Below are 14,412 nucleotides of genomic sequence, written 5' to 3' on the forward strand. Positions count from 1 at the left end.
GATGCATTCATGGTGAAACTATTCCAAACCCAAGATTAGAATTGTGTTATTATGCGACTCAGATATGACTCTCAGTATAACTACTACACCTCTGTTAATAAAGAGATTAATACCTAAGTATAACTACTACACCTTCTGTAATAAGAGAATATATACTCCAGTTAACTTACTACACCTCTGTATGAAAGAGATTATATACTCCATATCAATACTACACCTCTGTAATAAAGACACACTAGGAACTATTAACTATACCATAACCATTTAGAGGCAGGTACAGCCAACTCATTTGCTAGCATGCAGGGAAGCCTATCTGGCACAGCATTGCTGGAAGGGCCATAGAGGGCACTTTATTACATCTCTCCACTGGGCGAGAACCCTAGAGGGCACTTATCACATTTTCTTGCACATTGGGCCACCATAGAGGGAACATTATCCCCACAGTTTTATCTCCCAGTGCCTCCATGCATAACTAGTGTTAAAGTGAAAGACTGCAGCAGATTCATACAACTGAAAATCATTTGGGAACAAATCAACACGGCAAACAAAATTACTTTTATTTGCACAGTTGTGAAGCTTTCAGGGATGCAACAATTTCTAATTGAGTATTAGGTAAACTATGTAAACAACAGTTTAGATATAATCAATATAGTTTGCGGTCCCAAAATGTGATTGTCCTTACAGCTCAAACAGAGCTCAGAGAGAAAGCCGTTGTGATCTCTGAACTCATGCATGAAATAATACTCTGCAGCTGAGAGCTCAGAAGACCCAGTGTGTTTACAGCAACTGTCATATCTCTGGAAGATCAATCCATTTGTTGCTGTCAGTGCTTAAAATGTTTTCCATGCCCCTGCATTACATTCTATATCAATCAGTATGATTAGATATATCATATCTATTTAGCTTTTTTATGTGCAGCCCCATCTGTCTGTAGCCTTCTGTGCTCCTGTCACACTGGCCAGAGCTTTTAAAGACTTATAATCTCAGTTGGATTTCACTTGTTAACAAAAGTTAAATGAATCTTTTTTGCAATGACAATACAAAAGAGAGTAAAAAGCAGAGACTTGGCTAGTAATACTAATGTACTAGTGTAGTGGAATGACCTTCACTCCCTTGGTAAGGCAAGTCAACCAAATTCTGCTTGCGAACTTGTGACACGTGCCAACTCCTGTTTCCCTAAATGAAGCAAAAGATAAAATGTGTTGTGTTTCAGGTTACTAATCCACAGTAGCTCAGATGAACCTTCTGTTATCCCCCGTCAAGACCCCTGGAATGCCAGTCTGGCACCACTCTCCTCTCAGTGAAATGTGTCTCTTGTCGCACCCTCCTCCTTTCCCCCATGAAATTTAACAACAGGAGCCTTTTTGCTGAGTTGCATTTCTCTATCTCCACTGGAGATAGCTGGTTGCATGTGCAGAAGTATTCCTCGTGCATATCAGAGCCTTGCTGGTCTTGCACACTGCTGACACGTCTTGACCAAAGAAGTTAGTTCTCTCAAGAGAAAAAGTGAAAAAATGTAATACTCTTTTTTCCTTTGTCAGAACCAGCAGACAAAACATTCCTTTATTTGTTATTTATTCAGATAAATCATGTTCCTTTTAATGCTCTACTTGTTACTCAGCTCCTCTTCAACTGATTCTGTCTGTAACAAGACACTCTTGCAGTTAACTGTAATATTTATTGTGATAATTAAGTGTTTTATTGGTGTTGCATGGTAATTTTTTTTATTTATAATGTACAGATACGGTTTAACAAACCTGCAAATATACCCAATGAAATTAATAGACATAAATTGTGGAAGAAGCTTCCCCTGATTGTACATACATGCCCCTGCAAACCTACAAAAAACATACTACATTTATTTGACAGCTTTAGTCACTAAATACTTTGACAAAATATAAATCAACTAAAAGTGAAGTATTTTTATACGTTTCAGCAGTTTATTAAGTCTTCAGAATTACCCCCACCTTGAGCTGCAACATTTAACTGATGTTTACACATAAATGTCCAACATGACAAAGTAGAATAAAAAGACCAAAGCCCACTGAAGCCAATGGACTCTATTTGACAAACACAAGGGCTCCATTGAGAAACATTTCCTCTGCAGTAGTACCACATCTCTAATATTTGTGTCCAATTGGGCATCCTAAATTAAAAAGAGCAAAATATGTAGTTTAAGCTTCCGTTTGGGACAATTGTTGTGTCACTCAATGATTCAAGACAATCTGAAAATCCAATTTTATAAAGAAAATTTTAACTGAGTCAAGTAATGTTTTCTCTCTAGGGAGACACTCTTAAGGGGGCAATTATCATTGTGCTAAAATGTTACATATCACTACTGTGTTGCAGATTTAGAGAATTGTAGAGTGAAGCTGAAGGAGCCTGGCATGGCATCCTTAATGTAACTCAGCCCATGCCACAGCTGGTATTGCATTATAGTAGTGTGTGATGGGCCCTCTGCCAATCTGCCCACTGTCTCTTTGAGGGAAAGAGCCCATGGTCGAAACTGTTAGCCAGTCTCAGCTTACAAAGGCCACAGACAGAGCCTTACAACCCTGTCTGTGAATCAATTCAAAATGGAGGTCGGGGCTACAAAATGGCAAAAGTCATTTGAATTTATAGCATGAAATGAAAGCTGAATTAGTTCTGTAAAGAAAACACTGTGTGAAGATCTGGTGACACTGGTCATGAGTGTGTGTATGATTGGTATGGAGCTTGAGCGGGGAGTCAGAGTGAGATTTTGACACTGGTTGTCTAAATGTCAGTCCTCTCTCAACAACCTCATGAACCTCTCTGTAATAAACACTAGTTTATGAACTGGGGCCGAAACCATGGTTGCTTTCTTTGTGCTGACTACTCTCTCTAGTGGTGAATCATTGAACTGAAACTGTTGGTGGTGATCTGGATTACACACTGTATTATTATACCCTATTTATAAGTAATGACAACAACAACAAAAAAACAGCAGGTTTTCTGAAGCCACATAAGAAAAGCTTATAATAATAAATATATATATAGAGTATTTTGAGGATTTTAAAGTCAAATGTTAGTAATGTGATTGACTTAATATGTGGCACATGTTTGAAATAAAGTGTTTTAGATTATATAACTTTGAAGTATGAGTTCAAGTCATTCAACATATGTGATACTGAACCAAATAAATAAAGATATGACCAAAACTTGATGAACTGAAGCTGCACAACCAAATTATTTTCTAGTGATTTATTGAGGAAACTGAGAACTACAAAATCCAGCCATAAAACAGTTCCAGTGTCTTTAAATACAACCTTCTGCGCCTGCTTTACTTAGTCCTTGAGCTTGTGCATTATATTTGCTGAGAAGAAACACCGTTAATGCAAATCCACCTTGTTACCTTGAGTTCAGCTAAAGGCTCACACAGAAATGCCGTGTGACAGTACAGCAGAGAAAAGAGTGTCAGCTTAATAAACATTTCTGGTGGAGAAGCCCTGTGGAATACTTAACTACCTCCTTTTAAGAAATGCTTTAATGAAATACATAAAAAGTTAAAATGGAGTACACCTCAAATGAGCCAGTTCCTCTTTTTTTTTTTTGGTGACACACAAAACATAATCTACAAAACAGTTCACAACAAAAGGATAATTATAAAACTATGACATGAATAATGATTCATTACATCAAATATGTGCTGGATCTGAGGTCAGCGCACTGTACAGAAAATGTGTCTTGTGGCCCAGCATGTAGACAGAAATTAGCTATGCAGTTGTATTTAGGTTTGTCTTGGTCAACAGTATACTGAAATAAAGGGTGTATAGGTTAAGTTTTTATTTACTATATTCCACAAGCAATGGTTTGTGTGCTTGTGGTATTTAGCTATCAAAGAGATTTATTGTGTTAAGTTCTTTTATTCTTTTATTTATGATCACAGTCACACACCCTGCTTTATAATACTGGTTTCAGCATACAGAATCATACATAAAAACCCGCTCTCCAACACCTTTCTGCTTCATACATGAAGAATCATACACAAAACCTGCTGTTCCTGGCCTCACAAAATGTTTCGCAAAAAAGAAATCAAACATCTAAACAGCTCCTCCAGACCATCAGCGTGTGGGCGACAGGTGTGACTCATCCGCTGGCTGATCTTGATGTTTCAGTCCTTTTTTATCTTGCAGCAACTGAAACAGACATAACAGCAGGGGGCAGGTGATGAAATCACACAAGGATAAAACCACATCTGTGTGATCAAAAAATGAGATCTGTATCCAACCTGCTCAACATAATGCTGTGAATTGTGTTCTGATGATCATTTGTACGTTCAACACTAGACGGCACTGTTGCATTGACTAGGTACAATAGGACAGTATGTCGTATTGATAAGGACCATGGTGGGAAATGTTCCCAGGTTCTCTGATCCAAATGCTAATCTGAAACCAGTGGTACACTTTCCTGTAGCCGACCTGAACTCATTGTATTACATTACATTTAGGATTGTTGGTGGTACCTCCTCATATGGACTTTTTAAGCTAATTAAGTCAGCCAAAAGGCAGTTTTTGTTAGTGAGCTTTCCGTTCATGACCGTGGGATTGCTGAAGGTTTTATCTGTGTGGAGTGCAGTATATATGTGCAACAAGTTTAGCAGTCAGATAAGAATGTATAAAGCTACAATCCAAAGAAATTTAGTAGTCTGTAACAACATAAACACTTTCTTCCTCAGCAAAATTCCTAAAGCATGACTCAATTTCCCTCTAAAGCTCGCAGCCAAGTCATGGAGGCCTGATTGTATTAGGGAAGGAAGGCAGGACATGCAGTGCCCAGATTTCTGTTTTTTTCACGGGTGGGGTGTAGAGGTATTGAGCCTGTTTACAAACCATGTATGACACATGCTCACCCGTGGATGTGCACATACATTCACCTCACTGACAAACAAGCACACGCCTGCAGCGTCTGGGCTACACTGACATTTACTGGCTGTACAATAGCTCCTGTCCAAAATAATCTGTGTTTATGTTAGGAAGTCCCTATCTTTCAAGCCCTGCTGCTTGTTCGAGGGTGGGGGCGCAAAATCACAGGAAACACCTTCTGTTGGCCAGCAAACCCCCACAAGCCTGTACAGTACAATGAGATATTAAAAGCCTGAAACTTCCCTGGAATAATTGCAAGTCTGTGTCTGGAGAAACAGCTTTACCAAGTAATGGAAGAATGCACAAACAGAAGGAACTTGGAAGGACCGCTCGCAGGAAATAGATGGAGGCAGCTCACCATTTTCTTCTCCGCCTGATGACTTCACGCCGAGGAGCATGACACCATCTTTGGTGCTTTCAGGTCTGCTCTGGAAAGATGCGCTGTGAGAGAGCACCAGAGGAAAAGGGATGAATGTTTTAGTTGTTCACACACCTTTTAAATTCAGGCCATAACTACTAGGTTCAAACTTACTTCTCAGTTCCAGTATCGATGGTTTCTGTCGAACAGAAGACCAGAGAAGACATTAAATATATATATATATTTTTTATCTCATTAAGTATCAAAAATATGGATCTTCTCAGGATTGTGTGTAGGATTTAGTGGCATCTGGTGGTGTAGTTGCAGATTACAGTTCCCTCGCTTCACCCACCCGTAAGACACCAGTGGCCGGTAAACACATGAGAAACACAAATAGGATCTATCTTCAGCCAGTGTTTGGTTTGTCCCTTCTGGGCTACTGTATAAACATGGTGGTTCAACATGGCTGCCTCCATGTTGAAGGTAACACAACGATTCATATGATTATACACTAATGAAAAAACATAGTTATATATATTATATTCCATTTCTGCCTCCTAAATGTTACACACTGGACCTTGATCCATTAATAATTACACCTCAGAGTTGACAGTATATTGATGCACTATGTGATATACAGTATATTAGTACATTGTGCAACCCAAATGTATATATACCTGTGTGATCGTGGATCTTCTTGCATTTGAACCTGAGGACAATCATCGCAGCAGCTACAACCAGGAGGACGGGCAACAGAATCCACCACAGCCTTTTGTCTGAGGGTAAAATTGAAGGAAACATCAATGTAGTTTTAATTGTCTCGCAAAGTGGTCAGATTTTGGTTAAATTTGGAGGTATGATGTGTAGTTATGATGCAAAAGTAATTGGTTTGCTGTGGGATATGACAAGGTATTTTTTTAGCACACTAGCATCATAGCTCAAGTATCTGTCAGTTGGTCCACTATTTTGGTCCAGACTTAACAATGACTGGATGGATAGCCATTCAGTTTTCCTCAGTGGCATTTGTTACCCTAGCGCCCCCATGAGGTTAAGATCTGTGGGATGGATTGGCATAAAATTTGGTGATCCCTTAACTTTTCATCTAGCACAGGTTGTGAAACTTTAGTGTAGTTTTTCACCTAATACAAACAAAACCAGTGACATAGCCATCAGTGTCAGCTGTACGTTGTATTGAGTGCCAGTTAGGGAATGTTGGCATGCTAAACTATAATGGTGAACATGGCAAACATATACCTGCTTAGCATGTCACTGTGAGGCTGTTTGCAACTGCTACATCTGAGAGTGTGTGTGACATGGTTTGTTGGGGTATGACTGAGTTCAACAGAGGACACTTTAGTAAAGTTCAGTACATTACCTGATTTCTCATCACTGCCAGTCTGGGAACCTTTCACAGTAGAGTTTTTGATTAGTTTTCTGCTACTTGTTCCTTACCAGTATGATTAAAAACTAATTATGATTTCTTTCATGACTTCATATGCAGCACGGCTTACCAGTCATGTTATTTCCAGGCTTTCCACCTGAAGGTTTTGTCATCCCTGGAAGTGGTACAATCATATTGAAAAGAATGAATTACTTTCTTAAATACGTGTCAATCGACATCTTAACAACTGCAGAATTCAGAGTATACATAGATTTTAGATAGAGTTTTACTATATGTCACATATCACAAATACAGGATATCAGCTTTAAGTTCTGATGTGCTTTTAAATAGACATTCTCATTGTGTGACGTATGAAACAGTTTGAATAAAATGATCCACCTCACAGACAGTGTATCAACTGTCAAAGAGAACATTTGTGATCATATGTCATATTATGTTGGAATTACATTTGTTTTTATAAATGCAAATGCTGAAATATAAATACTAAAAGAAGAAGGAGAAATAGGAGGATGTTCTGTAAAAGACAAAACACATACAAAGTAGTGTGTGAATGATATACTGTACCTGGGGAGGCAGGACTAGTTGTACCTGTAGAAAATTAAGACCAGTAGCTTCATTTGAGTCAGACTTGGAATAATGTTTGTGTCTACATTTAACTTCTTAAAAACATCCTTTTTAATCACAAGACAATCATGGAAGGAAGCAGTGATGTTGTGTTCATTTGGTACATACCTTTGCTTGTTTGGGGTTTTTCAGTGCTGTCATCAGGTCCTAACAAAATTCAAACTGTTTTACACACCGCTTTAAACACAGTTGTTATTTTAGATTACATTCAGCATGGTGACACCTTGCTCCCAGTTAAACCCATACATTATCAAGTTTTACAAGCTGTATCTTCTGTCTTAATTGTCAATTTTCTACTTGGGATTTTTCATTCCTGAAGTTCTCACTTGGGCTTAATATCTTATATCAATGATAAAAAATATATTCTACCGTCACTTCGACTGATTATGGCAACATAATAAACTACTTGCAATCTTTTTTTATTAGTTAAAATGGAGGACAACTGACAACTTGTCACAAGACAATCATGGAAGGAAGCAGTGATGTTGTGTTCATTTGGTACATACCTTTGTTTGTTTGGGGTTTTTCAGTGCTGTCATCAGGTCCTAACAAAATTCAAACTGTTTTACACACCGCTTTAAACACAGTTGTTATTTTAGATTACATTCAGCATGGTGACACCTTGCTCCCAGTTAAACCCATATATTATCAAGTTTTACAAGCTGTATCTTCTGTCTTAATTGTCTGTCTTTAAGTAAAGAGCACACAAGCTTGCTCATTACTGATGATGCTAGTTGTATCAACTTATTCTTACCTGGAGGTTCAATGTTTGTCATGTTATGAGAATGGTTCCCATGAGATGTTGGTTGCAAAGTTTGATTTTCCAAAGCTAATAGAGGAAGGGTAAAAAATTATAATTTTAATATATATATATATACAAGTAGAGTTGATTTAACTGCTCATTTACATTATTTTTGTACCATAGAATGTGTGAAAACACAGTTGAAACCATGACATACAGCTGTGTATCATCAATAAACTTTAAACCAAAATTTAAAAAATTAAAAAATCCAACTTTTACTGGCTGTAGACTCAACTCCTGGAGGTGGGGTGGTAACATCCATGTGGCCTGCAGCTGGTGCAGTAGTTGGTACAGCAGGATGCTTAGTTGCTTTTAAAATAAAAATGGGAAATCAATCAATCATTCCATTTTCAGGAACATTGGCCTAGGTCTATTACAAATTGCAGACTAAATAAGCCCATGAGTTAGAAGCATTGTATGTATTTATCTATTTGTCTTTGGTACAGTGACTTCCTCGCACCATTCTTAGTAGATGTGTTGGTGGCACTCTCAAGAACAACGACAGTAGATGTTGGTGCTTCTTTGGTTGTCGATGGCGCTGCTTGTGGGGCTGTTGATGATGCTGCTTTTGGGGTTGTTGCAGGTTCTGTTTTTGAGATTGTTGTAGGTTCTGCTGCTGTTAATACTCCTGCTAAAAAAAGACACTGACATGTAAATAGCTGCATAAGATCTATAAACAGAACTCAACTATGGCCATGTATCTGTTATCGTTTTAGAGCAGTCTGGGCACAACAAGAAAAGAAAAAATTAAGGAATGTAAACTCTAAATTTATATTTTGACCCAACCAAAGATCCCACAGAGCTGTTTTTCAACTGCATAAAAAAATTGGGAAATATGCTTATTTGCTTTCTGGAAGAGAGCTAGATGAGAACACTCCCATACCTAGAGTGGTGTTTCCGCCAGAAAGCAAATAAGTGTATATTCCAAACGTTAGAACTTCATTATTACTATTGCATTAATGCCATTTACACCCTCATCTCGGAGGTCAGTGGACAAGATCCAAAACGTACGTGTTATCTAGGAATTACTTCCATCATGAAAACCCTAGAATTAGTATGTCTACGTAAAACATTTCCTCAGACGGATTAACTATTTTAGATTTGCATCATTCCTGTTTGGCACAGCTTTAAAGTCGAGTGTCTGAGAAAAGGGCGTGCCCTCGCCCCGAGTGTCAGACTTGGGAAGAGAAGTCAAGACAGCGGTGGAGGTTGTGACATGTTGAAGTGGATATCCTCTGCTTGAAGGGCTGCAACAGTGTGAAGCTGCATCCTGTCCCAGACAAACTATTGTTGTCCCCTGACTTGTGCAGCCAAGCTTCCTGTCTTCACTGCTGTCAGCTAGGATGCCAGTGAACATATTTCACACCAGAGCCGTCGCTGAAGGGCTGAAGTGCACGTTTCAGCACCGACCACATGCAGCTCTGTCTGCTTTGTGAGTCTCATTTGGAAGAAAAAGCAGTTTTCAAGTCAGGTCTCAAGTCAGGTCTCAAGTTTTTCTTCTCAAGTCTTGAGTCCTTTAAGTAATTCCAGTCAAAATGTAAGTTTTAAATGTGTCTCCCTTGAAGTAATTTAAGGCAAGTGTTTTATCTGACCCTAACTTTAAGACAAGGCACAAGTTATAGTAATTAAGCCGAGTCCAAGTATTTTGTGGCAAATCACAAGTCAAGTCCTGTATAAGTCATTTTAGTCCAAGTCAAGTCTTGAAGCAAATCTCAAGTCAGTCAAAAGTCCTATAAGTAATTCAAGATGAGTTCAAGTAAAGTTTCAAGTATTTTGGTCAAAGTGTCAATTGAAGTCCTTTAAGGAAAGCCTCAAGCCTATAGTCCTTTGGGTCAGGTCCAAGTCAAGTCCCCTGTTTTTATAAGTCACAGGGAAATTGCAAGTCAAGTCTTTTAAAGTCACCATAAAAATGACACATTTGTAGTGTGTTAACATCGCTTGAACTATTCAAGCTGTGGGGCTGCAGTCTCTGTCTTATACATTCAAAAGTTGAGACTCAAATGTTTTCACTATGGAGTAAGTCTCAAGTAAGAAAAGCCCCAAAACTTGCAGCGTAATATATGACTCAAGTCTCAAGTCACAGTTTTTGTGACTGGAGTTTAACCCAGTCTCAAGAGAAATCTTTGTTGTTTCTTCTCATTGCTTTTATTCTCTGGAAAAAAAGGCCTCTGGCTGTAGCCTGGGCGAGGGTGTTTCCTCCAGATGTTTACTGCTAAATGCTGGAAGTAGATTTGGTGCCAGTTTGGACATTTCACTCTCAGGACAATGATCTGTTGTCTCTGTGAGAGAGGGGGCAGTTTGGTTCCCACTGGCTATCTGCTGCTAGATCACCTATCTGCCCAGCACAGAACAGTTTAAAGTTATTTTGGCTCTGCACAAGGAAAACAAACAAATCAAGAGCCACCCTCTTTTTCCTTTACTTCAAGCAAGAGATTCTCATTTGTCACTTTTCCACTTGGGATTTTTCATTCCTGAAGTTCTCACTTGGGCTTAATATCTTATATCAATGATAAAAAATATATTCTACCNNACTGATTATGGCAACATAATAAACTACTTGCAATCTTTTTTTATTAGTTAAAGTGGAGGACAACTGAAGGCATGCACACACACGCACGCATATACACACAGAGACGCGCACACACAGCTTATCTCACTCTGAATTAACGGAAACACACTGTTTGAGTGATCGTCTACGAGGTAAGTGTGTCTTTGGAACAACATTGTGATCTTTATCTTTGCATATACCAAAACAAAATTAAATAAAACAATAAAAAAACCCACACAAGTAAAATTTAACATGATCAATCACAACTACTGTTCCACAACACACAAATAACTTGATAGGAAACCCTAATTGTGTTAATATTTTGACACTGTAAGATATTAGATTAAATTTTCACACATTGCTAAAGAAGGCCATTTTTAGTCCTCCCTCCATTGACAATGCACAGAAACAAGGCTAAATGTAACTGATCTTTGTCAGGGAGAGCTGATTCTATGATATCTAACAGAATGTATCCAGGCAAAAAGCAGTTTGAATGGTTTCCCCCACCTGGTGTGAAGACGTGGACAGATGCAAGCAGAAGGAGGACAAGAACCCTGATTGTCTTCATGTTGAGTCTGCGGTCGTGAACTCCTCTGACTTCTTCCTCAGACTCCAACCGAGTGGCCAGTGGAAAAGGTGTCCGAGCTCGGGTGCTCCACTGCTGATGCTTATTTTGGCACTTCCTTTAGATAAAGAAGGGGAGGAAATACACTGACTTCCCTCCCTGACGTAAAATGGGTGGTTGTGGAGACCAGCGCAAGGCAGCCAGCGGGTGCACACCTATGTATATTAATGAGAATCTCAGTTTTGTGTTTTGAACGCAATGCCAACTCCCATCACTTATTTTTTCCTGCTCTGACACCACTTGACCAGTTAGGAGGAGACTGGGACTTAGAGACGGTGTGAAAACAAATTCATTTGACATCAGTTGGAAAAAAAGATGTCAACCAAGCTTGGAAAAAAACAACATCCAAGAACTGTATGTATAAGTAATTATAGGATAAGATAAACAAATGTGTGAAGTAGGATACAGTGAAGAGATGGTGGCACTGATTCAGAAGCCTCATCCACAGAAAAACAGGAACCACTTGCATCAGTGGCATCAAGTTCACACCCACTGTCACATACACACATCGCCAAAACACACAAATAGAAACACAATTTCTAAATGGAAGTTTTTTTCTGTTAAATAGCGGCTGGAACACATGACAAAGAGCCAAGTCTAGAAAGCTCAGAAGGGTGCTGCTCAAATATCAACCATGACGTTTTACTATTCTTCATTGTTTATGTAAGTGCTTCCAGAAAGCATGGACATGACCTTAGATGAGTCACTGCTGAGGCTGCTTACCATAATCTAAATCTAGTTTCTACTTGTGAGTTAAAGTTGGTAGTTGGACTCCCGGGTAGTTTTGGAAAGAAATCTTATCATTTCATATGAGATGCCAGGTTATCATGGCTTAAGTTACGGACGCTGTGGTCACAACACCATGAAGAGGATTTTTGCTGCAGAACATTAGCTGTTTACTTCAATGTCTCCTTGACATCAAACTCAGTTGGTCTTCACATTGTCCCTCTGAGGATACAAAAAAATCAAGCTCCTGTTATTTGGCCCTCTCGAAAAAAAACAGGATGTCAGAGTTTACTTCCTTTCACTTGAGCATTGTGTTTGGTTTAGGCTGAAAAGACCAAAAGAAGGACACCTCAGAAAGCAGGGACAAGAAAATGTTGGCTGCGTAGTTCCATTTTAGAGTTAGAGCTAGGAGAACTGCTTAAGAAAGTAGAAGTAAGCTGGATTGTTTTGGGGGGGGAAGCTAAAGCAATTCATGTAAATAAGTATAATCAAATAAGTTGATGTTTTAGTACACCCATGTTAAATACATTTTAAAAAAAAAATCTTTGTAAAGGAGGAAGCCTGCAGATATTCGTCCGTACACAGATAGGCCTGCCTGCGCAATCTTGGCTTCGTCTTCGTAGTTTAATCAAAGAAGTCACTAAGGTTGATGAAGAGGAAACACCTTTGTTGCCGATTTGCCAAGGAGCAATTTCCCATCTACATACTGGGACCAGTCAATGGCCAATTCTTCTGTTGAAGGGGAACTTTATAAAGCAGAGCCAAAACACGCAGAATAATATAGAGCGAACACACAGCAGTGTAAGGATGATGGCTCCATATCGTATAGAGTGTGTGTAGTGATGGAAGGACCTTTAAAGCTCTCTCTCCTGCCCCTGTTTGAATGAAATATCGTCTCTATTGTTAGTCTTTCATTTCCCTGCAGGTTTGAATTACGGGCGACGGCGAGTGTGTTTCCTGTAATCTTGTTGGAAAACACACACCACCACATAGCTCTAGAACACAGCTTTATTCACTTGCGATGCAAAAAATGCCCGAAGGACTATGTGTATTATGTATTTAATTTTATTTTACATGGTGCATATTCATTGGCGGAGGACTGTAGGACAGTCTGAGTCACACACACGCACACTCACGCACACAGGCATACACACACACACAGGCGAAGCAGGTTTTTTTCAAGTTGAAATTCATGCACATTTTTATTGAACAGTTATATAAAATACTTTTCATAGTTGCAAGTGCATGCCTCATCTGCCAACAGTTTTGAAGTTAAATTACAAAAGCAAGGCTTCATGTCGTGTAGTGAATTACTTGGGCACTTAAGCAGTTCTTAAAAAAGATCGAAGTATTTTTTTTGTTTCATCTTAAAGTATTGAGCAGTATCAAACCTGTAACTGATATACAAAGCAGAGTTCCAAATAATAATAGTAATAATAATCAAATTACACTTTCTGTGGCACATTTACAAAACAGAACAAAACCGATTAACCTGTTATATGACACAAACAGCTAATCATGCATTTTTGAGTTACACATGTAACCACACACCTCACAAGAATTGTCAAACATGCTTAATTGGACTGTGTGCACTTACAAGCGCAGGTTAAAAATATGATTTCTCATCCATCTTAGATAATTAAATGCTTCAATTACAAAAGAAGTTGAAGGCATAGAGCATCATGGTGTTAATTGAAAGTATGCAGGTATATCCAGTATATGTTCACTAAAGCGTAATATATTTCAAAACAGGCCTCCGCAGCCAAGGTATTCAGATTTTCTATTTCCTTTGTTTGATTTTTATAAAACATGCATAGGCAGACACTTTAAGTTTATTGAATTCTTTTTTTTACACAATATAGGTTCTCTATTTTTACTTTGTTCGCAATACTTAAAAAGAGAAAAATTAACACTCAATTCCAGCAAGCCACAATAAATCTACCCCCCCCCCTTCCAAAAGAGACAAAAAATAAACATATTTGCAAATGATAGATAGGTAAATGTAAATTCCAGTTATGAAACTCAAGAAAATAGGTATTCATTACCGAGTTATTTAGCCATTATACAGAAAAATCAGGTCAAAGCACACACCAAAAGAACCTGAGGTAAGCATAATATGTACAAAACCATAAAACGTTCCATTATTTGGCATTTCAACAACATTGCAACATTCTTTTTAAGACTGCCTAATTAATTTCAGAGCTATTTTATAAGAGTAGCAAAAAAAAGTTATCAATAAATAGTCCTTATTTAGTTTGTACACCCTTATATGTTAAAAACATTATCTCATGTTCTGTCCTTTTTAGTGCTGTATTTTTGTAAACGTACAATAGTTAGTAAGAAGTTACACGACTTTCCATTTCGGTGTAAATGAGCAAGGGTCTTTCAAGGAAAAAAGAAAATAAATCACCTTTAAGATGCCTCTATCCCTCTCTCTCTCTCTC

General features: G+C 38.3%; 1 protein-coding gene across 2 annotated transcripts; it reads right to left on the reverse strand.

Annotated features, from left to right (window-relative positions):
• Nucleotides 1-3,207: 3,207 nt before the first annotated feature.
• On the reverse strand, nucleotides 3,208-11,297 carry LOC118338099 (leukosialin-like). Of its 2 annotated transcripts, none has more exons than XM_035675288.1 (13): nucleotides 11,125-11,297; nucleotides 8,530-8,697; nucleotides 8,283-8,378; nucleotides 8,022-8,096; nucleotides 7,774-7,812; nucleotides 7,376-7,414; nucleotides 7,208-7,231; nucleotides 6,753-6,797; nucleotides 6,617-6,646; nucleotides 5,919-6,017; nucleotides 5,416-5,440; nucleotides 5,242-5,324; nucleotides 3,208-4,157 (listed from the first exon to the last, which is right to left on the reverse strand). In XM_035675288.1, the coding sequence occupies exons 1-13, from the start codon at nucleotides 11,183-11,185 to the stop codon at nucleotides 4,144-4,146; spliced, it is 798 nt and encodes a 265-aa protein (XP_035531181.1). In that variant the 5' UTR covers nucleotides 11,186-11,297; the 3' UTR covers nucleotides 3,208-4,143. The 2 variants fall into 2 exon arrangements, with proteins under 2 accessions (XP_035531181.1, XP_035531182.1); XM_035675289.1 differs by having other exon boundaries at nucleotides 8,289-8,378; nucleotides 8,530-8,700; nucleotides 11,125-11,296.
• Nucleotides 11,298-14,412: the final 3,115 nt, after the last annotated feature.

This window comes from Morone saxatilis, unplaced genomic scaffold (assembly GCF_004916995.1).
Source record: "Morone saxatilis isolate NCDOM2014 unplaced genomic scaffold, NCSU_SB_2.0 Contig4, whole genome shotgun sequence".
Classification (NCBI taxonomy): Eukaryota; Metazoa; Chordata; class Actinopteri; family Moronidae; genus Morone; species Morone saxatilis.

What these genes read in the sequence shown, in the direction of transcription:
- LOC118338099 (XM_035675288.1), bottom strand. Translation starts at nt 11,185, where the DNA reads ATGAAGACAATCAGGGTTCTTGTCCTCCTTCTGCTTGCATCTGTCCAC. An exon ending in AAAACCCCAAACAAGCAAAG is followed by an intron (nt 7,232 to 7,375) that starts GTATGTACCAAA and finishes AATTTTCTACAG; the next exon opens with GTACAACTAGTCCTGCCTCC. An exon ending in ATCGATACTGGAACTGAGAA is followed by an intron (nt 5,325 to 5,415) that starts GTAAGTTTGAAC and finishes GCTCTCTCACAG; the next exon opens with CGCATCTTTCCAGAGCAGAC.